Consider the following 23708-nt stretch of genomic DNA (forward strand, 5'->3'; position numbering starts at 1 on the left):
ATAATTGATGGATAACCCATTAAAAAGGTAAAGGTACCCCTGACCGTTAGGTCCAGTCGTGGATGACTCGGGGGTTGCGCGCTCATCTTGCTCTATAAGACGAGGGAGCCGGCGTTTGTCCACAGACAGCTCAATAATCCAAGAACTTCCTCAGTTGGTATTTCAAGCCAGGTCTAGAGCGGGAGAGGATGGCTGCGTCATCTGCATACAACAAAAGAGGGGTCTTTCTGGTTCCTATTTTGGGGAGATGGCCATCAGGGTCCATTAAGCTTAGCTCTAAATCATTCAAAAACAAACTAAACAAAGTGGGGGCCAAAATGCAACCCTGTCTCACACCCCTGGTCATCTCGATACAGTCTGAGAGCTGACCCTGCAGCCCACATCTAACCTGCAATTTACTTTCACTGTACAGAGCTTTTATAAGGTAGAAGAGACATTTATCCTGTAATACCATATGTAATTTGGTCCATAAACGGGATCTGGGGATAGTCAAAAGCAGATTTCAGATCCATAAAGGCCACAAATAGTTTTCCCTGTAGAGGTCTGGTGTACTTCTCAGCTTGGAGGGACAGCAATAGGCAGTGATCTGATGTTGAGTGATTGTCACGAAAAGCAGCCTGAGGTTCAGATACTATATTATTGTCATTTAGAAAAGTTGTCAGTTTGATACAGTTTATTTAGGAGAGAATTGTGACGATCATCTAAATTAACATTCGGAGGGAAATTAAATCACCCAGTTTTGGAACTACTCTTTTCCCTTGAAGGCTTCCAGAATTTGAAATGCTCCATGTATACATAATGTCATCTCCCTTGATGTGCTTCTCAATACCCATCAAGAGGTCCTGGCTATGATAAGATCACACCATTCTGCATTATCTTTTGGGCTGAATGGCAAGTAAGCATGAATTACTCGTGTTTACTCCGAGGGTTTGCCCACACTTATGTTATTGGGTTTTTATCCTAGATAAAGTTGCACAGGACTGCATGTTAATATTGTCATACATACAGAGAAACAATAATGGCTAAGTACAAGTCCATTTGAACTCAGGTATTTCCCAGTCCAGCTATATTTTAATCAGAGATGCCAGAGAATGAACCATTGTGCATCCAAAGCATACACTTTATTGATTTATGCCACTCACCTAGAAACACTGGAGCCCCCAACCATAGTGCTTCTGGGGCCCCTCCAGGATCAAGGGCTCTGAAGGGGTCTACTATGAAACTAGCTTCACTAGTTTCATAGTAGATCCACTCCTGAGGGTGGAGGGTCGGGCTGCCTGTGGGGTTGTTGTTGTTTTGGGGGGGCTATTTGTCCATGTTATATTTATTTTATGGCATGTGTAGGTGTTTAGACTGCCAGTTTTTCTTCTGCTGAAATTGGTATTTTGTGGTGCCCATGAAAGTTTCTTAGCTATCTAAACATGTCCTTGGAAGCAAAAAGGTCAGGGACTTCTGAAGTAATGCATTGGTGGCCAACTAATCCTTGGATCACCAGTTCTAATAACTAGCTTTCTAAAACTTGCTTTAGAGCTCAAAGCAGGACCATCTACTTTCCCTACCAGATAAGGCCCCAGGGTGAGTAGCATGTGGTTTTAGAGGCATTCATGAAGTATCACCTACAGATGAAGTTGTGGCTGCAGAGATGGAAACCCTGTTCAGGTATTCACCCTCACACAATTGGGTGACAGGGACAGTGAGGCATGTGCAGTGTGCAACATCTCTGCTGCATCCCTGCTGCCTGGTCTGCTGCCTTCCACATGTGTGTAGGGTGTAAGTGTCCTACTTTGCAGAGGAGAATTCTCTATTTGAAGCAGGGGGCATCTTGAATAAAATATATGGGGGGGGCAGGTAAGCCCCTCTTTGCATAATTGATCACAAGACGCAGCACATGTCCCATTTGAATGGCAAATGGGGGGGCGGTGAAGGGACCTCAACCTCTAGGAGTTGGTTCCTATGATTTGAAGGGATTACACATGTCTGCTTACACATGACATTTTATTCTAGAATCAATGTAGACTGGGTACTTGTTCTTTTCTTCATAGTCCACACATATTCTGAAAATACAAAATCATACCAGGTTGGTCCTGAATTATCCTGCAGGGTGTCCATTTGAAAACAGATGCTAGCAGTACAGAAATGGGTGGGTGTATCCATGCCTGCCAAATGAAGTTGCGGGTGGTGAGTGTATACCAAGATCCCAACCACTACTTCCTTCTTCACCTGGGACATTTGCAAGGAGGAAAAGATGTGGTTCACCTAATCAAGGGGAGGATTTTCCAAATGCATATTGAGTAGCCACACCCACCCTTGTGGATGGTAGGATGCAGAATCAACCTAGACTGAATAAAACTTATTAAGAAGGAGCATGAATGATTCTGGAGAGAGAGAAATTACATTTGGGTGCTACAGATGGATTAGTGTGTATGCACCCCAAGTCTGGTTTAAGAATTAAAGACTTAAGAAAGAGGAGCAGGGACTTTGAAGTTCAGATTGTGTATGTTCACAATCTGTGCCAGTTGTATTGGTTGCCAATTTCTTTCTGCACTCAAAGTGCTGTTTTTGACCTTTAAAGCCACAAGCAGTTTGGGAGCAGATTATAAGAAGGACTGCCAGCTCCCATGTGAGCCCATAGTTTTATGCTGGCACTCATCTTTTAATTGCAGCTATATTGTGGAAGTGATGATATTCCAGCTGAACTATTTAAAATTTTAAAAGATGATGATGTTAAGGTGCTACACTCAATATGCCAGCAAGTTTGGAAAACTCAGCAGTGGCCAGAGGATTGGAGAAGATCAGTCTACATCCCAATCCCGAAGAAGGGCAGTGCCAAAGAATGCTCCAACTACCGCACAATTACACTCATTTCACACGCTAGCAAGGTTATGCTTAAAATTCTACAAGGCAGGCTTAAGCAGTATGTGGACCACGAACTCCCGGAAGTGCAAGCTGGATTTCAAAGGGGCAGAAGAACCAGAGACCAAATTGCAAACATGCACTGGATTATGGAGAAAGCTAGAGAGTTCCAGAAAGACATCTACTTCTGCTTCATTGACTATGCAAAAGCCTTTGACTGTGTCGACCACAGCAAACTATGGCAAGTTCTTAAAGAAATGGGAGTGCCTGGTCACCTCATCTGTCTCCTGAGAAATCTCTATGTGGGACAAGAAGCTACAGTTAGAACTGGATATGGAACAACTGATTGGTTCAAAATTGGGAAAGGAGTACGACAAGGCTATATATTGTCTCCCTGCTTATTTAACTTATATGCAGAATGTGAAAGGCTGGGCTGAATTAAGATTGCCAGAAGAAATATCAACAACCTCAGTTATGCAGATGATACAACCTTGATGGCAGAAAGTGAGGAGGAATTAAAGAACCTTTTAATGAGGGTGAAAGAGGAGAGCGCAAAATATGGTCTGAAGCTCAACATTAAAAAAAAACGAAGATCATGGCCACTGGTCCCATCACCTCCTGGCAAATAGAAGGGGAAGAAATGGAGGTAGTGAGAGATTTTACTTTCTTGGGCTCCATGATCACTGCAGATGGTGACAGCAGCCACGAAATTAAAAGACGCCTGCTTCTTGGGAGAAAAGCAATGACAAACCTAGACAGCATCTTAAAAAGCAGAGACATCACCTTGCCGACAAAGGTCCGTATAGTTAAAGCCATGGTTTTCCCAGTGGTGATGTATGGAAGTGAGAGCTGGACCATAAAGAAGGCTGATCGCTGAAGAATTGATGCTTTTGAATTATGGTGCTGCAAGAATTATGGACTGCAAGAAGGATTATGATTATGGACTGAGCTTGTAGGGCAGCGGCTGAAGAAGGAACAAAAAGGCTTTTCTTGTGTGAGTTTCTTGTGGCTGATTAGCTGCTTTCTCTGTGCAAAGGTCAGAGGGGGCAGGGCTTCTGTTGAGGTAGGGGATTAGCTGTGGGAGGAGCTTGTCAGAGCTTGTAGGGCAGCGGCGCGCGCCTAGCGGCGCGCGCAGTTTGATCCATCTTTTAGAATTAGGGGAGCTAGTCTCAAACGTTTGTTGGGGGAGATATAGGTTTATTTGGGGGGATTTATTTGTCCTGTCTTCACGCTTTTTATGATGGAGGACCGCTGTAGTCACCCCCAACGACACCTTCTCAAGATGGAGGGTGAGGGAACAGCTGCAGTCGCCTGTGGTTCCTGCGCAATGTTTGCCATCTTGCCAAAGGTTGCAGGCAGCTTTACCTGCAGCAATTGCATGTTGATTGCCCTCTTAAAAGACAAAGTCCAGCAACTGGAGGAACGTGTAGCTACGCTCCAAAGAATTAGAGAGCTGGAGCTCTTCTTGGAAGCAACAGAGCACACCGTCTCCACCAAGGAGGAGACAGGGGACTCCCCTGAGAAGGAGGCTAGTTCACCAACACAGGAGCCAGATATATGGAGAAACGTGACTCAAAGAAGTAGGAGGCCCAGGGTTCGCTCTGATTGTTTAGAAATACGCAATCGCTTTGAGGTCCTTTCCCCTAGCATGGAAGACGAAGAGCAGACTCCATTTGAGGATCTCTCCCTCATTACAGTCGATCAGGTATATGAAGACGAGCAGCAAAGGCAGTCTTCAGGGAATGTGCAGGCGACCTTGGAACGGACAGCTCACGGAAGAACCCCGACCAGACCTAAGAGGAGGCGTGTAGTGGTGATAGGGGATTCCCTACTGAGGGGAACAGAAGCAGTGATCTGTGGGCCTGACAAGATGTCTCGGGAAGTGTGCTGTCTCCCCGGGGCTAAGATCCAAGATGTAACTGAACGACTGCAAGGAATCATAAAACCCACTGACAAATACCCCTTCCTCTTGGTTCATGTGGGAACCAATGACACTGCAAGCAATAGCCTCCAGAAGATCAAAAGAGATTACGAGGCTCTGGGCAGGAAATTGAAGCAATTAAATGCACAAATTGTCATCTCATCTGTCCTCCCAGTTGAACGACGTGGCCCAGGGAGAGAGGGAAAAATAGTGGAAGTGAACAACTGGCTTCGCAAATGGTGTAAACAGGAACGGTTTGGATTCTTAGATCACGGAATGCAGTTTCTTGAAGATGGACTTCTGGCAAGCGATGGGCTGCACCTCACAACGGTTGGTAGGAATGTTTTTGCAAAAAATCTCAGAAACCTCATCAGGAGGGCTTTAAACTGACTAATGTGGGGGAGGGAGACAGTGCTCCTGAAGGTAGGAGTCTATCAATTGATGAAGATGATCATCCAAATGTCATAGACCGAATGGAGCAAACAGCACGCAGACCTAGTGGTGGGAGGAAAAAATCCTTAAATAAGAGACACGGGGGAATGATTAATGGTCTGTACACTAATGCGCAAAGTATGGGAAATAAACAAGATGAGCTTGAGCTCTTGGTACAGCAAACTAAATATGACATAATAGGCATCACTGAAACCTGGTGGGATAAGTCCCACGATTGGAATGTAATAATAGAGGGATACAATCTATTTCAGAGAAACAGACCAGACAAGAAAGGAGGAGGAGTGGCGTTATATGTCAGGGATGTGTATACCTGTGAAGAGATCCAAGATTTAGAACCTCAAAGCCAAAGTGAGAGCATTTGGGTCAAAATTAAGGGAGAGAAGAATAACAGTGACCTCATTGTGGGAGTTTACTATAGATCCCCAAGCCAAACGGAGGACATAGATGATGCCTTCCTGGAACAGATGGCCAAGCATGCAAAAGGAAGGGAGATAGTAGTAATGGGGGACTTCAATTACCCGGATATTTGTTGGATGTCAAACTCAGCCAAGAGCATAAGGTCAAACAGATTCCTCACTGGCCTTGCAGACAACTTCATTGTCCAGAAAGTGGGAGAAGCTACAAGAGGAACAGCCATTTTAGATCTGGTCCTAACCAATGTTGATGACCTGGTTAGTGGGGTAGAAGTGGAAGGATCATTAGGCGCGAGTGATCATGCTCTTCTGAAGTTTACTATACAGCGGAAAGGAGCAGCCAAGCATACTAGGACTCAATTTCTCGACTTTAAGAAAGCCGACTTCATAAAACTTAGGGAAGTGCTGGGTGAGATCCCATGGACAGTAATACTAAAAGGAAAGGGAGTTCATGATGGCTGGGAGTTTGTTAAGAGGGAGATAGTAAAAGCACAACTTCAGGCAATACCAATGAGACGGAAACATGGAAGGTGCCTAAAGAAGCCAGGGTGGCTATCTAAAGAACTTTTAACTGAGTTAAGATTAAAAAAGGATGTGTACAAAAAATGGAAAAGGGGGGAAACCACCAAAGAGGAATTCAAACAAATAGCCAGCACGTGTAGACACAAAGTCAGAAAAGCTAAAGCACAGAATGAACTCAGGCTTGCTAGAGAGGTTAAAAGCAACAAAAAAGGCTTTTATGGGTATGTTCGTAGCAAAAGGAAGAACAAAGAAACAGTGGGGTCACTCAGAGGAGAAGATGGTGAAATGCAAACAGGGGACACAGAAAGGGCTGAACTCCTCAATGCCTTCTTTGCCTCAGTCTTCTCCGATAAAGAAAACAATGCCCGACCTGAAGAATTTGGAGCAAATGATTCAGCAGAGGAAACACAGCCCAGAATAACTAAGGAGATAGTACAAGAATACTTGGCTAGTCTAGATGTATTCAAGTCTCCAGGGCCAGATGAACTGCATCCAAGAGTATTAAAAGAACTGGCAGATGTGATTTCAGAACCACTGGGAGTCATCTTTGAGAATTCCTGGAGAACAGGCGAAGTCCCGGCAGACTGGAGGAGGGCAAATGTTGTCCCTATTTTCAAAAAGGGGAAAAGAGAGGACCCAAATAATTACCGCCCAGTCAGTCTGATATCAATACCAGGGAAGATTCTGGAGCAGATCATTAAGCAAACAGTCTGTGAGCACCTGGAAAGGAATGCTGTGATCACCAATAGTCAGCATGGATTTCTGAAAAATAAGTCATGTCAGACTAACCTGATCTCGTTTTTTGACAGAATTACAAGCCTGGTAGATGAAGGGAACGCAGTGGATGTAGCCTACCTTGATTTCAGCAAGGCATTTGACAAGGTGCCCCATGATATTCTTGTAAAGAAGCTGGTAAAATGCGGTCTTGACTATGCTACCACTCAGTGGATTTGTAACTGGCTGACTGACCGAACCCAAAGGGTGCTCATCAATGGTTCCTCTTCATCCTGGAGAAGAGTGACTAGTGGGGTGCCACAGGGTTCTGTCTTGGGCCCGGTCTTATTCAACATCTTTATCAACGACTTGGATGATGGACTCAAGGGCATCCTGATCAAATTTGCAGATGACACCAAACTGGGAGGGGTGGCTAACACCCCAGAGGACAGGAACACACTTCAAAACGACCTTGACAGATTAGAGAACTGGGCCAAAACAAACAAGATGAATTTTAACAGGGAGAAATGTAAAGTATTGCACTTGGGCAAAAAAAATGAGAGGCACAAATACAAGATGGGTGACACCTGGCTTGAGAGCACTACATGTGAAAAGGATCTAGGAGTCTTGGTTGACCACAAACTTGACATGAGCCAACAGTGTGACGCGGCAGCTAAAAAAGCCAATGCAATTCTGGGCTGCATCAATAGGAGTATAGCATCTAGATCAAGGGAAGTAATAGTGCCACTGTATTCTGCTCTGGTCAGACCTCACCTGGAGTACTGTGTCCAGTTCTGGGCACCACAGTTCAAGAAGGACATTGACAAACTGGAATGTGTCCAGAGGAGGGCAACCAAAATGGTCAAAGGCCTGGAAACGATGCCTTATGAGGAACGGCTAAGGGAGCTGGGCATGTTTAGCCTGGAGAAGAGGAGGTTAAGGGGTGATATGTTCAAATATATAAAAGGATGTCACATAGAGGAGGGAGAAAGGTTGTTTTCTGCTGCTCCAGAGAAGCGGACACGGAGCAATGGATACAAACTACAAGAAAGAAGATTCCACCTAAACATTAGGAAGAACTTCCTGACAGTAAGAGCTGTTCGACAGTGGAATTTGCTGCCAAGGAGTGTGGTGGAGTCTCCTTCTTTGGAGGTCTTTAAGCAGAGGCTTGACAACCATATGTCAGGAGTGCTCTGATGGTGTTTCCTGCTTGGCAGGGGGTTGGACTCGATGGCCCTTGTGGTCTCTTCCAACTCTATGATTCTATGATTCTATGATTCTATGATTCTAAGAAGATCAAACCTATCTATTCTTAAGGAGATCAGCCCTGAGTGCTCAATGGAAGGACAGATCTTGAAGCTGAGGCTCCAATACTTTGGCCACCTCATGAGAAGACTCCCTGGAAAAGACCCTGATGTTGGGAAAGATGAGGGCACAAGGAGAAGGGGACAACAGAGGACGAGATGGTTGGACAGTGTTCTCAAAGCTACCAGCATGAGTTTGACCAAACTGCGGGAGGCAGTGGAAGACAGAAGTACCTGGCACGTGCTGGTCCATGGGGTTACAAAGAGTCAGACACAACTAAACGACTAAACAACAAATATTTCTTATTAGTTTACTTGTTTTGCTTTTAATGGCTTCCTGTTAACAGATACTTAAACACTCAGTCTGTAAGCACTGGAAAAGGATGCTGTGATTAGAAAAACCCAGCAAGGGTTTCTCAAAAACAAATCATGCCAGATGAATCTCATTATTTTTTTATAAGAGTTACAAGTTTAGTGGATCAGGGGAAAGCTGTGGATGTAGTATATCGTGATTTCACCAACACTTTTGACAAAGTCCATTATATTATTGCAGAGAAGCTGGTAGAATGTGGGCTGGATAATGTAACTATTAGAAGAAGAAGAAGAGTTTGGACTTGATATCCCGCTTTTCACTACCCTTTAAGGAGTCTGAAAGCGGCTAACAATCTCCTTTTCCCTTCCTCCCCCACAACAAACACTATATGAGGTGAGTGGGGCTGAGAGACTTCAGAGAAGTGTGCCTAGCCCAAGGTCACCCAGCAGCTGCATGTGGAGGAGCGGGGAATCGAACCCGGTTCACCAGATTACAAGTCCACCACTCTTAACCACTACACCACACTGGCTCTCAATCCATATTAGGTGGATTTGTATCTAGTTTACTGACCAAATCCAAAGAATTTTCCTTAATGGTTCCTCGTCATCCTGGGGGTGGAAATGACAAGTTGGGTGCTGCAGGGTTCTGCATATTCCCATTGCTGTTCAACATCTTTATAAATGATTTGGATGAAGGAATTGAGGGAATACTCATCAAATTTGCAGATGACACCAAATTAGGAAGGGTTGTTGTTGTTGTTTAGTCGTTTAGTCGTGTCCGACTCTTCGTGACCCCATGGACCAGAGCATGCCAGGTACTTCTGTCTTCCACTGCCTCCCGCAGTTTGGTCAGACTCATGTTTGTGGCTTCGAGAACACTGTCCAACCATCTCGTCCTCTGTTGTCCCCTTCTCCTTGTGCCCTCCATCTTTCCCAACATCAGGGTCTTTTCCAGGGGGTCTTCTCTTCTCATGAGGTGGCCAAAGTATTGGAGCCTTAGCTTCAGGATCTGTTAGGAAGGGTAGCTAATGCAGAATACAGAATCAGGATTCAAAATGCTCTTAACAGATTGGAGACCTAGCCCCAATGTAAGAAAATGAAATTCAACAAGTTCTACACTTACAAATATAAAATGGGTGACATCTGGCTTGCCAGTAGTACCATAAAAAGGATCTAGGGGTCTTGGCAGACAAGCTTAACATGAATCAACAGTGTGATGCAGAAGAAAATGCTATTCTAGGCTGCAGCATGAACAAAAGTATAGTGTCCAGATCAATAGAAGTAATCTTCCTGCTCTATACTCTGCACAGTGCACATTATATTGTGATGCTGCCTCTTGCTTGCCTGGACAGAGGATAAGCAGAGGTGTGTGCATTGAACCATCTTGCTTTTGTGTGACTGCAACTCGCTGTAGAAAGGTCACATTCTTTCCTCTGCTTACTTTTTTCACTCTGGTTGCCCACCACTGGAATAAGGACCCAAGAATGCTGTCTGGAAGGGAATGAGGCCCTTGTTTTGACTTGTGAGGGAGGGGTGGTTCTGTACATTTGAATGATGAAAGCCCAAATAGCTCCAGATGTTATTTCTTTAAAGTTAAATTTAGAACTTCAGATGTGTGCTGCTGTTGCATCAGACCAAAGGACCATCCTGTCTCAGCAGCACCCAACCATATGCCACTTAGACAAATAAGACAAACACAGAAAATGTCTGTACACAAAGGAAGATCCAGTTTTTAGCTGGTGGCAGGAAGTGCAAGGCTGGGCAGGAGATAAGCTGTTTGTTTGTTTGTTGTTGTGTGTCTCCAGATAGCCACACCATAGGGAAGCAAGAGGCATTTCATTGTCATCTTTGCTATCAGACAGAAGATGCAATTAAAAAGGATACCTCCTCAAGGGCGTTCTTAGCTTCATCGCTAACTTGCCAAATGCCTAATGTTCCACAGTGAGTAGTCAACTGACAGTATTAGCTCAGGGAACTCCTTGTTCCTCTCTTTGTGGGCCACCAGTTTGAGAAGTACTGAATGAAAGGCTGCTCTTCCCCCAACACCTTAATGGTCACACAGGAACCAAAATTCTCTTTCATACTAGGGATGGCTGGATCTCTCAAGTTTAGTTTCCTTCAGTTCTTTCCAGTTTAGTTCACCATATTTTTGAATTGTTCGCCATAAAATTCAACAGCATTTTTGTAAGCATTTCATCTATTAAGACACATTTTTGCAAACAGTTCCCCCTCATAAATGCATTTTTGCTTCAGGTTTTCAATCCCTGATCTAACCCAAGGCTTCTTGTGTTCTTAAACCAGCTGAGTAGAAACACAGTACAGGGGTACCTCGGGTTAAGTACTTAATTCGTTCTGGAGGTCCGTTCTTAACCTGAAACTGTTCTTAACCTGAAGCACCACTTTAGCTAATGGGGCCTCCTGCTGCTGCTGCGCCATCCCCTTGCGATTTCTGTTCTCATCCTGAAGCAAAGTTCTTAACCCCAGGTACTATTTCTGGGTTAGGGGAGTCTGTAACCCGAGGTACCACTGTACTATGGTCTTTCAATCGTTAATATTTCAGATCAGTAAATGCCTACCAAGCCTTGGCTAATTTGCCTTCAGTTATATATGTATTTCCTTTTTTTAAAAGACTTTTTTTTTATCTGGGGCTCCAGGAATATTCCAACCCCCCAAGCAGAACAGAACAGCCAAGCGGACGGAGGCGGCGGCGGCGGCTCGAGGGCGCATTCCAAGGGGACGCGCTTTTGGCGGGGCTCCGCGTGTCCATGTCGGGAGAGTCCTCTCGGCGGCGGCTGCGCTGCTCCGCCGGCCCGCCGGCCGGACCTCTTGGGCCGCTGGCCCTCCCGCTCTTCCCCGCTTCGTCGTCCTGCCCTCGGGCGGGCGGGTGGGGAGGAGCCGGCTCCTCCCCGGGGGTGGTCCCGGGACTGGGAGGCCGCGCCGCGCACGCTCCAGAAGCGGAGGGGCCGCTGCTCGGAGCCCGGATCCGGGCGCGGGGATGGGGATGGTGCGTTCCGCGCGGAGCTGCTGGCTGCTGCTGCTGCTCTTCGGGGCGCTGCCTGCGCAGGCCGACCGGCCAGGTGAGTCCGGAGGGGGCGGGCGGGCGAGCGGCGACCCCCTTTTCCTTCCCCTCCTTCCGAGCGTCTCGGCTCTCCTTTGGCCGGCGACCTCCCCGCCCCTCGGCGCGCGCCGAGGAGCGAGAGCCAAGCCTCCCCCTCCCCCTCCCCGATCCTTCCCCGCGGATCCCCTGGACAGAAGCGCCACCCTCTTCTCCCTCTTCCGCTCGGGAACCTTGGCAAGGAAGCCGGGATGCCTCACCCGCGTCCGCCTGTGGAGGGGACTCCACACTCCGGAGATCCTGCGGACACGCGCGCTTTCCACTCTAAGCGGATTCTCCGCCGCTTAAGCAAGCCTTGGTCGGAGCAGCGCCTGGGGAACTTCTTTAGAAGAGAGCAGGGAAATGTTTGGTCAATTATTGCGGGCAGGCAAAAGCTCTTTCTTTCTTTTAAGAATCCCTTCCAAGAAGGCATTCCGAAGCCATTTACAATCTAATAAGTCATATATGAAACCGTTGCACAATTGAAAACAGTTAAAACAATTCAATATATAAAAACAATATAAATATACAAAGTTTAAAATAATATTGGGAGCATGCTCATCAAATTTGCAGATGACACTAAACTGAGAGGGGTAGCTAATGCTGCAAAAGACAGAATCAGAATTCAAAATGACCTTAACAGATTGGAGAACTGGGCCCAAGCTAATGGAAATAATTTCAATAGGGACAAATGTCAGGTTCTGCACTTAGGTGGGGAGAATCAAATACACAAATATAAGGGGTCTTGGTGGACCACAAGCTGAACATGAGTCCACAGATGCAGCAGCAAAAAAAGCTAATTCTATTCTAGGCTGCATCAACAGAAGTCTAGTATCCAGATCAAGGGAAGTCATATTACCACTTGGTCAAAACACACATGGAATACTGTGTCCAGTTCTGGGCACCACAATTTAAGAAGGATGTTGACAAGCTGGAAGGTGTGCAGAGCAGGACGAACAATATGATCCAGGGTTTGGAAACCAAGCCTTGTGAGGAACAGTTGAAGGAGCTGGAAATGTTTAGTATGGAAAAGAGATTGAGAGGAGATAGGATAGCCATCTTCAAATATCTTAAGGGCTGTCACATGGAGGATTAAGTAAGCTTGTTTTCTCCTGTTCCAGAGCTAGGACCTGAACCAATGGCTTCAATTTACAAGAAAGGAGATTCCAACTAAGCATTTGAAAAAAACTTTCTGACCATTAGAGTGGTTTGACAGTGGGACAGTCTCCCTTCGGGGCGTGCAGTGAATTTTTTTGTAGGGGAACAGGGCCAGAGATGCCAGCTTGTGAGGGCAATGGGGTTGGGGTGCCATCGTGACATTGTGATGTCTCATGTGAGCATTGTGCCTCCTTCCTTAAGCCGAGCAAAAGCTTCCTAGGCTTTGGGAAGGAGGCACCAGAGATTAATACTTTAATACTCTAATTTACTGGAAACATGTTGGGGACCAATGTAGTCCCCCTAGTCACTGCTTGGTAGGTTGTGGACTCTCCTTCACTGGAAGCTTTTAAGCAGAGGTTGGTTAAAAAATCTAGCTGAGCTTCCTGCATTGCAGGAGGTTGTACTGGATGACCCTGAGATTCCTTCCAACTCTACATTTCTATGATTCTATAGTATTAAAAATCAGGAACACCTTAGAGGAGGTGTTTGTCTGATGTGCAGTGCAAGGGAGTTCCAAGGAAGTGGACCAGTTCTAGCATCCTCCAGAAGGAATCTTTGGATGGGCTTCACAGGATGCTCTTGCAGTGGCTGGTCGGGGAGGTTGGGGTTGGACGTATTTCCCACCGGTATCTTGGTTCAAAGTTGTATAGGTAAAGGTAAAGGGACCCCGTCGTGGGGATTCGAACCGCCGACCTTCTGATCGGCAAGTCCTAGCCTCTGTGGTTTAACCCACAGCGATATACCAAAAAAGGTGTTCCTAAGCCCTGGTGGATCAGACCAATGGGCCACCAAGTTCAGCACCCTATTTTCCAGAGTGGCCTGTCAGATGATTAGAGAAGTCCAGGAGCTCAGCTTGAATGCAGCCTTCCTCTTTGCTGTTATTCCGCAGCAATTGGTTCCCATAGGGAAGCTGCTGTTTCCGACTGGGGCTTATCCTCTTGACAGTGCCCTTGTTCCTTCTGTGCAGTTGCCTGGGTCTGCTTCCTGGGGGGCTCAAGCTGCTTGGAAGCTCTGCTGTTCAGATCACATTGAAATGTATGGAAGGCATGCCAGTGCAGGGTAGAGTGTCCCCCCTGTATAGCATTTATTCAATAGAGTGTTAGGGCATATGAGAACTCAGTACTTGTTTTTATTTTATTTTTGCCCTTAACTTGCTTTTAACTCTTTATGATATTATTATTTGGTTTTATGTTTTTATATTGTTGTAACTTGCTGTGATATATCTTTATGATACAGCAGTATATAACTATTTTTTTCTATCAATCAATAAAATAAACATGATAACAACCTGTGAAATGCTACATAGTTTGTGAGAGGGAGGGGATTGAGAGAGAGACCTGCCTATATAGTTGTTCATGGCAGAAGTGAGTTTTGATCTGGGGACTTCTAGTTTACAGCTCATTTTCTTGGTCACCATGGTCACCATTTTTTTATTATTTGCTGGTCATTTGACATGCCAGGGCCATAGCTCAGGGACAGAGCATCTGCTTTGCATGCAGAAGGTTCTGTCTCCAATGGCATCTCCTGGTGGGGATGCCTGAAATCCTGGTCAGTGTGGACCAACAGTCTTACTTGGTATAAGGCAGCTTCCTGTGTTCCTGTGATGGGATAATGGCAGTTTGATTCTTCCACCACCTTCTTTCACCCCCCACCCCCCAACTGCAAAGCACAGGCTTTAAAATGGCATAGATTACAGTTAAGCTCTGTCACTTTACCAACACTTTAAAAGTTTCCTTCCTTCCCTCCTTCTTTCATATCCCACATTTCTTCCACCATGAAACACCATGTTCTTCATGTGGTTCCCAGGGGCTCTCCCATCCAGGCCCTTTAACCTGGAACCTCTTTATCTATTTTATTTATAAATACATTTTTATGCTACTTTGCTGGCCTAGCAAGAACTCCCAAAGCAATTTACATAAAATAACAAATCTTTAAATTCAGTGCTGAATGTAGCCCCCTCCCCATTTTGGCAGGGATAGGCAAGGATCGGCTGACAAATGGTAGCAAATTTTTAAGGTGCCAAATGCAGGCTCTGCTCCCAGAGGAAAAAACGTTAATGTTTGATGTCAGATATGAAGCAGGTGGGCAGGGCTGGGGAAAAACCATCTTGTGGCCCACATTAGGATCCCTGATGGGTCTAACTGAGGTTCCTCACCCTTGTTTGAGGTGCTGTTTTCATGATTATAATATTGGAGGGAGGCCCACCCTATGGATCTGTTTGTATAGGTAGGGTGCATTTTGGAATTTGAAGAGTCCTGCTGGATCAGGCCCATGGGTTATCTAGTCCAGCTTCCTGTTCTCACAGTGGCCAACCAGATGTCTCTGATGGGAAACCCACGAGCAGGACCTGAGCGCAAGTGCCGCCCTCTGCCCACCTGCGGCTCCCAGGAACTGGCATTGAGAAGGATGCTGCCTCCGACTGCGGAGAAGAAGAAGAGTTTGGATTTGATATCCCGCTTTATCACTACCCGAAGGAGTCTGAAAGCGGCTAACATTCTCCTTTCCCTTCCTCCCCCACAACAAACACTCTGTGAGGTGAGTGGGGCTGAGAGACTTCAGAGAAGTGTGACTGGCCCAAGGTCACCCAGCAGCTGCATGTGGAGGAGCAGGGAAGCGAACCCAGTTCCCCAGATTACAAATCTACTGCTCTGAACCACTACACCCCACGGATCCATAAACTTGTCTAATCCTCTTTTAAAGCCACCAAAATTGGTGGCCATCATTGCCTCTTGTGAGAGTAAGTCCCATAGTTTAACCATGAGCTGTGTGAAGAAGGGCTGCCTTTTGTCTGTCCTGAAAGTTCAGTTCTCCATATTTCAACACCATTTTGTGATTTGCTTATTTTTTAAAACTCATAAAAATTCACCAACATTTTACTCTGAATTTCTCTTAATAGAGACCTTTTTATATGCAATTCTGCTTAACACACACTTTTTTGAAAAGCAGTTTTCTCTAATATAATGTATTTTTCATGTTATTTTAATGAATATATGCATTTTTATGCACACCTACCCTAAAATATGTATTTTTGTATGTATTCTTTTGGTTCCAAAATTTGGAGAAGTGCAGCTTTTAGAGGATAGCTGTGTTTCAGTTTGTGCATTATTCTGGAAAGTCCGAGTTAGGTAGGTTTGCCTTTAAATGTAAACTAAATTGATTGCCCCCATTCCTATTCATAGTATAGAACAGGAAGTAGGAAAAGCTCTCATGCCAGCATCTCCTAAATAGACTTGTAATTGCTTAGATGTTTGGACAGATTAAGGACAGAGGAAGTACACATCAAAAACAAAGAGGATGCCTAAAACCAAAACAGATTCAATTAATCTGTTTAGAGAGTTCAGACTTCTTAGATGGGTTTCCTGATCATAGAGTGTGCAGTAAGAGCCCTTTTGAGATGATCAGTCTATAACGGGGTCCTCAAACTACAGTCTGCAGACCACATCTGGCCCACCAGGTTCCTGAACCCGGCCCGCCCAGGCAGAGCCAGCGCTGCCGCCTTATTCCCGATGGAAGGAGGTGCAGGATCACCGCTGCCCCATTTCTCCATTACAAGCTCTGAAACGCGCTTGAAACCAGGGTAACCTCTGAGGGCCTTGCTCATGAACAAACGAGGCGGGCGTTGATCTGATCCGGCTGTGTCGCAGCGCCCCTACCTTGGCAGCCGCCTCTGCCACTTGCGGGTCTCCTCGGAGGAGGAGGCGCCATGCTGAAAGCCCCACAGAGCAGTGTCTGGTGCTGGCCACCATTGCTCCCCAGCCTGCCTTGTTTTGTGGAGTGGGGCGGGTGCTGCTTCTCTTCCTTCTGTTCCGGGCCCCAATCCTCACAGGGGTTCAACCTGGCGGCGGTAGCAACATATTTTATTATTATTTTCCAGAACATTTTCTTTTCCCAGCTCTGTTGAGTCGAGTTCTTTTGCGCCATCTCCCCTTCGGCTGCTTTCGTTTTTCTAGGTTGGGAGCGTTTGGGGAAAGTGAGAGCAGGGGATCCCAGGTGACCGGGGTGGGGGTCAGCTTTCTTCTTTCCCCCTCGAGCTTTAACTCTCTCCCCCTCTCCCCTTCAGCCTGCGATCCCCCTCGCTCTCGGCAATGCTTCCAAGCCCCCTCCCACACTTCCTCTGGGGGAAACGCGGCTCCTTTTCCTGTACTTATGTCTCCAGTCGTGAGCGAGGAGTCCCTGGCTGGATCTCTCTCCCCTTGGAGCCAGGCAGGGCAGGGCTGCCATTTCCCCACCCCTTTTCCCGTGCCTTTTCTTCCTGAGGTAGCAGCGGTAGCAGCAGCAGCCCTCCAGCCTCCCTCCCTCCCTCCCTCCACTGGCTTGTTCCGTGGGAAGGAAGGAGAAAAAGGTGAGCCCGGCCCACCCTCCTTCTCGCTTCCCTTTCTTTGGGAATTGGGAAATAGGAGGAGAGAACAGATCGTGCATGTCCCCACTTTGAGTGCTCCAGGTGAAGTGAGCTTTGGCTGGATCCAGCTGCCGCACTCTCCAGATGTCCTCAGCCTCCTACCCTTTTGCCCTAAGCAAGTTTCCAACCATTGTTCCACCTAGCTCAGTATTGCCTACACTGACTGGCAGCAGTTTCAGATAGGGATCTTTTTGTGCACTGCAAATAAAATATGTGCAGTGTGCATAGGAATTTGTTTTTAAAAAAAATTAAACTATAGTCCGGCCCCCAACAGTGTCTGAGGGACAGTGAACTGGCCCCCTGTTTAAAAAGTTTGAGGACCCCTGGTCTATAAGGATGGGGGGGCGTCTATGATATATTTATGGATGAATAATAAGAGAATGTAATTTACAATTATCCAAAGATCAGCTTGACCTGCACAACATATTTTACTACCCAAGGGAAGGACCCCGCTTCTGCCTACAGAGGCAATTGAATTTTGCTACTGCTTTTTGACTCTCTTTTTGAATCTCTCTGCCTTTTAAACCTCTGCCTTTCTTCTCTGATTCAGTTGCTGAGGAAGCCTGGCATTTTTGCCAGGGAACCCCTGGAAACCGCAGAAGGTTTTGTAAGGTGTTGTAGGGTACAAACTCTGTTCATGTGTGGCAGCCGTTGGGCCTTCTCTAGTCATCATTGGCTGGGAGGATAAGCTTGTCCATCCTGGGTGACCTTCTCATTGACAGAGCCTCAATCCTAGAACCCTGTCTCCATCTCGAGACGGAGCAAAGGCCAAAGTTATTAAAATCAAGGCAGGAATCGTTTTGTTAAGAGCAGCACCTTTTCTGTCCCCACCACCCGGTAGGCCGGTATCAATCCTGCACTTTGGCATAAGCCTTCCCAGGCCCTGCTTCCCTCTTCAATAATGTCTCTTTACCTCAGGGGGTGTCCAGAGAGTTCTGAGTTTGGGTGGGGGGCGGCTGAGTGTTTGGGGAACTGTGTTCCCTCCCAGACACCCAGAGTGCCTTAGCTCCTTCCGGTTCATCATTGGGCAGCATAGCTGGTGCACTAATGCCAATGTCCCATACTGCCTGTGCAGCCTGTGCTATCTGCTTCTCAATGGTAGCACAATGGCCTTCTGTGTGTGCTCCTGCCATTTGCACATGGCCAGAAAAGAAGGCAAACTAGGACATGCGCATGGCAGTGGGCAACTTCAAACCAGCCCCCATTTCCCTGGGTTCTTTAAGCGAACATGGACTGAACAGCCCATCTAATATAGGATGCCTTCAAATGGAAAGCAGACCTTTGTAAAGCAGAACACATGGCCACCCTGTGATCCTGGGACATGTCTTCCTGGAGGGGTCAGAAAGTGGAGACTCCTGGGCCACAGCTGCTGTTCGCATGAGTGTATTTTTGCTAACCAAAAAGCAAAAAAAGTCTAGAGGGTTGGTATTTGTAGCAGCATGTTCTGGCACTAGGGCTTATTTTAGGAATGGGAATTTGGTCCTTCAGCCACCAGCCCCCTCATCCTTTTGCAATATCCATCCAGGAAAGCTAGTTTTTGTCAGAGACCAGGCTGAGAAGTACTGCTCTGATGAGGAATGGTGGGAGCCTCCCCCTCCTCCTGCTCCTGACCAGGATCCTGAAGCTGCCCAGGAGCAGTGGAACAGTATAGATTTAGAACCGTGGTTTGCAGAGGCACATAGTTCTGAAGACAAAAGTTGGCACGAACTGGGGGGTGAACAGCTAGGAGAAGAAGAACTGGGAGAGAGGGAGTCAACCGACTCGGCAGCCCAGAAAGCAAAGTGGTTGCAAGATCGGGTTGCAAGGCGCAAAAGTGACTAGGGGGGAAGTGGGTGGAATCCTTAATTGGGAACACCACCATTCCGAAAATGGTTGCTTTCTTCTTTTGCTGTGATCATTAAAGACTCTTTAAATGGTAAGCGACCCTTCTCTTTGTCCTGCTTATATACGGCCAAAGGTGGGAAGGAAGCTGAGTCCCCAAAGCCTGACAGTTTTTGACCAGAGTCTTACAGTCTTGGTTGAAGGCCAAATGTCAGTGCTGGTTTTTGTAACCTGGACTTATCCTTTCAACTGCCTGAGAGCCATGCTAGAAATATTTGTCTGCTAGCTGTGTTTGCTGAGCCACAGTTTGGCCATCAACACCCTAAGGCAGTCTTCATCAAGGTGTTCTCCAGATGTTTGGACTACATCTGCCTTCCTCCTTGACTGTTGACCATGCTGACTGGGACTTGAGAGACAATGGCGTGGGATCACGCAAGACTAATTTACATATGCTGACACGGAAGGTAAAACAAAAACAAAATACAGTGTCTAGTTGGAAATAATTATTTAAGTTCAGCATAAGTTTGGAATAATGCATAATCATATATAAAGACCTGAGGCACAGGATTGTTTTTTTAAAATAAAATGAAAGGCCATGGAAATCTCTTAATTTGATCCTGCTTAATTTGATACACTGTTAAATAACAGAGCTGGAAGTCCAGAATTTTTTTAAATAACAGCTGACAAACCGCCAGGTATGTGGCATGTTCCAACAAAATCTTCACCAGGAACTAGATTTAAAGGGAGTCTCAGTTAGCAGTCTGTCTGTATAAATTGTCCATGTGTTGTTGACTTGTGATTAAAATGATTCCACTCCTTCTGGGCACAAGTGGGACCTGTACTGATTGCAGAGCCATGTGTGCCCGGGGCAATGGATGCAAAATCATCATCATTCCCTTTGCTTCTCTCTGCCAACAATTCTGCACTGGCTTTGGGTGTCTGTTCCCAGAGAACAGTTGCCTGTGGCAAGCACAAGCTTTACCCCTTGCACTTCAGCTGATGAGTGGGAGTTAAAGGCTGTTCCGTTTGGCTGTGTGCACCTGTTTGCTGCAGGCAGTTGGTGTGCACAGCCAAGGAAAGCCTGTAAAACACACTTCCCAAAGCTTAGGGGGGAGCAGGAAAAGGAAAGGTGCTTTGGCAGTCTTCTGATTGGTGCCTCCCAAAGAGCCGAGCACAGACGTAGCAATGTCCCTTGTGCCCGCTGGGTTGAAATAGAAATTAACTTTGACACAAATAAACTACAGCATGAATGAACTTGGAATGCTGAATTTCCTTGGCAAATCACACTCCTTAAAAGAGGAAAAGGTTCTTACTCTTACCAAATATTAAAATTAAATATCTGAAGAAGCTTATACCCAGAACAAACTTTGTTGGCCTCTAAGGTGCTACTGTACAATTTTTTTATTTACTTTGACTGCGGCAGTGTAGGCAGGGCCATGTTGCTCTATAGCCTCACAGGGCTGAGCGGGAGGGGCAATGCTGTGGGCACAGCAGTGAGCGATGCCACCCCACTCATGCTCCCCCCGCCATAGCTGGTGAGCCACAGGTTCCCTGTCCGTCCTGCAGAACATTAAAGGTAAGAATAAGGGACTGGCATTGTAGGTATAACATACGAATCCCAGTGCTGAGGGACAAGTTTTGACTACCGTATTTTTTGCCCCATAGGACACACTTTTCCCCCTCCAAAAATGAAGGGGAAATGTGTGTGCGTCCTATGGGGCGAATGCAGGCTTTCGCTGAAGCCTGGAGAGCGAGAGGAGTCGGTGCGCACCGACCCCTCTAGCTCTCCAGGCTTCAGGAAGCTCTCCGCAAGGCGCGGGAGCCCTGCGCTGGGCTCCCGCAGCTTGCGGAGAGTTGCCTGCATGCCGAAGGCTGGGCGTGCTGAGCTCAGCGCGCCCAGACTTTGCGCAGCTCTCCGCAAGGTGCGGGAGCCCGGCGCTGGGCTCCCGTGGCTTGCGGAGAGTTTCCTATTCTGGGGGCTGGGGTCGGGGGGGAAAAATAATTTCCCCCCCTTTATTTCCCCCCCAAAAAACTAGGTGCGCCTTATGGGACGGTGCGTTCTATAGGGCGAAAAATACGGTACATCTTTCACAGAGCTGCATGACACTGCTTCCACATTAACCATGGGGGTAGGAATGGACCTCCAGATTTATGTTGAAACATAGTAAACTGCTTAAAATAACTTTTTGTATACTTTAGTATATACTTATGTATATACTTCAATCAAGCAGTTTCTGAAATAAATAGTTAATGAATAAAGCAGTTAATGAAACAGTTTCTGAAATAAATAAAAGAAATAGGGCTGCTTAAGCCAAGGCAAACCCGGTAAGTAAGATTAATTTATTATGTGCCCCAGGTGACTGTAATTAAAATGTGCAAATGAGAGATGAATCACTTCATCTACACTTGGCAGACTTACTGCTTTGCTTGGAGCAATTTGCTGTGAATATCTATAGAGATTTTCACCAAATCTGCATTAGCCGGAGCCGCTTAGCACCAACCTAGTGATCCCTCCACGTTGCAAATGCTTTGAATATGTTGTAATTGCAGAAGCTCCGCTTCTGCAAGGTGGGCTGGTGTCTATTGCTGCCATGTTCCAGATGGACAGTTCTCTGTGTGCAAGCAGGATTGCAGAAGCAGGGGGAGAAGTCAAAACAGGTGCAATGTGGGGCAGCTGAGTGGACTGCTCGCGTGAGTGTTTGGGAGTGTTTGGGAGGACCGCTCCCTTTTCTGCCAACTCCATCCGGCCTAGGGGGCGGGGCCTGCACTCACTGCCACAGCATAAGAGGCCTGAGAGAGGCCTCCGGGACACGGCTGCTGCTGCTGCTGCTTGTGTGAGTGCTGGGAAGACCGCTCCCTCTCCTGCCAACTCCATCCGGCCTAGGGGGCGGGGCCTGCACTCACTGCCACAGCATAAGAGGCCTGAGAGAGGCCTCCGGGACACGGCTACTGCTGCTGCTGCTTGTGTGAGTGCTGGGAAGACCGCTCCCTCTCCTGCCAACTCCATCCGGCCTAGGGGGCGGGGCCTGCACTACCACTACAGTTTAGAGGCCTGAGCAGCTACCGGCAGCAATGGACAAAATGGTTTTAAATGTTTTAACCGCTTTTAATTTGCAGCACCTTAAATGGTGGTTGTTGTTTTTTATAATATTATATTATTTCATTATTTTATTTTTGCTTGGGGTGGGATAAGCATTTAGTCAGCACTATTGTTTCTTGTTTGTTTTGTTTTGTTTTATTATTATTATTATTCTGTTAAATTATTATATAGTTTGTATTTTGCTTTTTAAGGGGAAGGGTCATGGCTGCCTGGGAGTGGGCCTCAGCCAATAGATTGGGTGGGGCAGGTTCCACAGGGGGGGATGTATTGGGACACCCGATCTCAGTGATCACGGGCAGGAGGAGGAGTTATGCTAAGACCAGACCATGTCATTACCGAGGAGGCTGGTTTAGTCGTTGTTTGAGGACTATCCCTGCCTCCAGGTCTGGTCCTGACCGGAAGGATACAGTAATCAGCAAGGGAAACCCACATGACCTGAAAGTGTTGCTGTGCAATGCCAGGTCAATGATGAATAAAACCACTGCCATCCACGACCTGATTGTGGATGGAGGATTTGACCTGGCATGTGTGACAGAGACCTGGTTGGATGAAGCAGATGGGCCTGTCCTTGCCGCTGCTTGCCCACCAGGTTTCTCTTACGCACAGCAACCCAGGTCATGTGGGCGGGGAGGGGGGGTTGCAGTGATTTTTAGGAAGTCATTAGTCTGCACCAGGCGTCCTATTGGGAAGACCCAGTTTTCTGAGTGCATGTTCTGGAAGTTGGGCAATAGGGGCAGTACAGGATTCCTACTGGTGTACCGACCTCCCCGCTGCACCAAGGATTCCCTGCCCGAGCTGCTTCAGGTCGTGGCGGATATGCTCCTGGAGACACCTAGCTTGGTTGTCCTGGGGGATTTTAACATCCATGCCGACACGACCTTACAAGGGGCCGCTCGGGACTTCGTGGAAAGCATGGCCTCCATGGGGCTGTCCCTGAATAAGTTTGGCCCAACTCATAGCCGTGGACATGCCTTAGACTTGGTGTTCACCTCTATGGATGTTGGTGATCTGACACTAACTAAAAGCGAAACAAAAGAAGTGCCATGGTCAGATCACTTCCTGGTGCAACTGGACTTCTCCGCAACCCTTCCCCTCTGCAGGGAGGTGGGACCGATTCGGATGGTCCGCCCCCGCCACTTAATGGATCCAATTGGCTTCCAGAGAGTGGTAGGGGATGCTTTATCCCAAGCTGATGGCCTTTCAGCTGATTCCCTGGTGGCACGCTGGAATGCGGAGTTAACCAGGGCTATTGACTGGCTCCGAAGCGCCCTCTCCGATTGCATGGAGCCCGGACAGCCCCGTGGTTTTCCCCGGAGCTGAGGGTGATGAAACAATCGTTGAGACGGCTAGAGCGCCGGTGGCGGAAAACTCATTCTGAATCAGACCGGACACGGGTTAGAGCTCAACGTCGAGCCTACCAAGTGGCAATGGCAACGGCGAAGAGGGCCTTCTTCGCCGCCTCCATTGCATCTGCAGAAAACAGCAGCAGGAGACTTTTTCAAGTGGTTCGCAATCTATCGGAACCACCTGTACCACCGGGGCCTGGTAGGGACCCCAAGATCTCCTGCAATGCTTTTGCAAAGTTTTTTGCAGATAAAATCGCTCAGATTCAGAAGGAGGTAGACTCCACCGTGGGAGCAGGGC

At 47.0% G+C, this 23708-nt stretch overlaps 1 protein-coding gene across 2 annotated transcripts in view; it reads left to right on the plus strand.

Annotated features, from left to right (window-relative positions):
• The first annotated feature begins 11385 nt into the window (after positions 1-11385).
• Positions 11386-23708, plus strand: part of ADAM9 (ADAM metallopeptidase domain 9) — an 84395-nt gene continuing 72072 nt past the window's right edge. For both annotated transcript variants that reach the window (XM_053367437.1, XM_053367438.1), the window contains exon 1: positions 11386-11569. In XM_053367437.1, the coding sequence (XP_053223412.1) occupies positions 11488-11569 (82 nt within the window). In that variant the 5' untranslated portion in view covers positions 11386-11487. The remainder of the gene's footprint in view (positions 11570-23708) is intronic.

The sequence above is a fragment of the Podarcis raffonei genome, chromosome 15 (assembly GCF_027172205.1).
Source record: "Podarcis raffonei isolate rPodRaf1 chromosome 15, rPodRaf1.pri, whole genome shotgun sequence".
Lineage (NCBI taxonomy): Eukaryota > Metazoa > Chordata > Lepidosauria > Squamata > Lacertidae > Podarcis > Podarcis raffonei.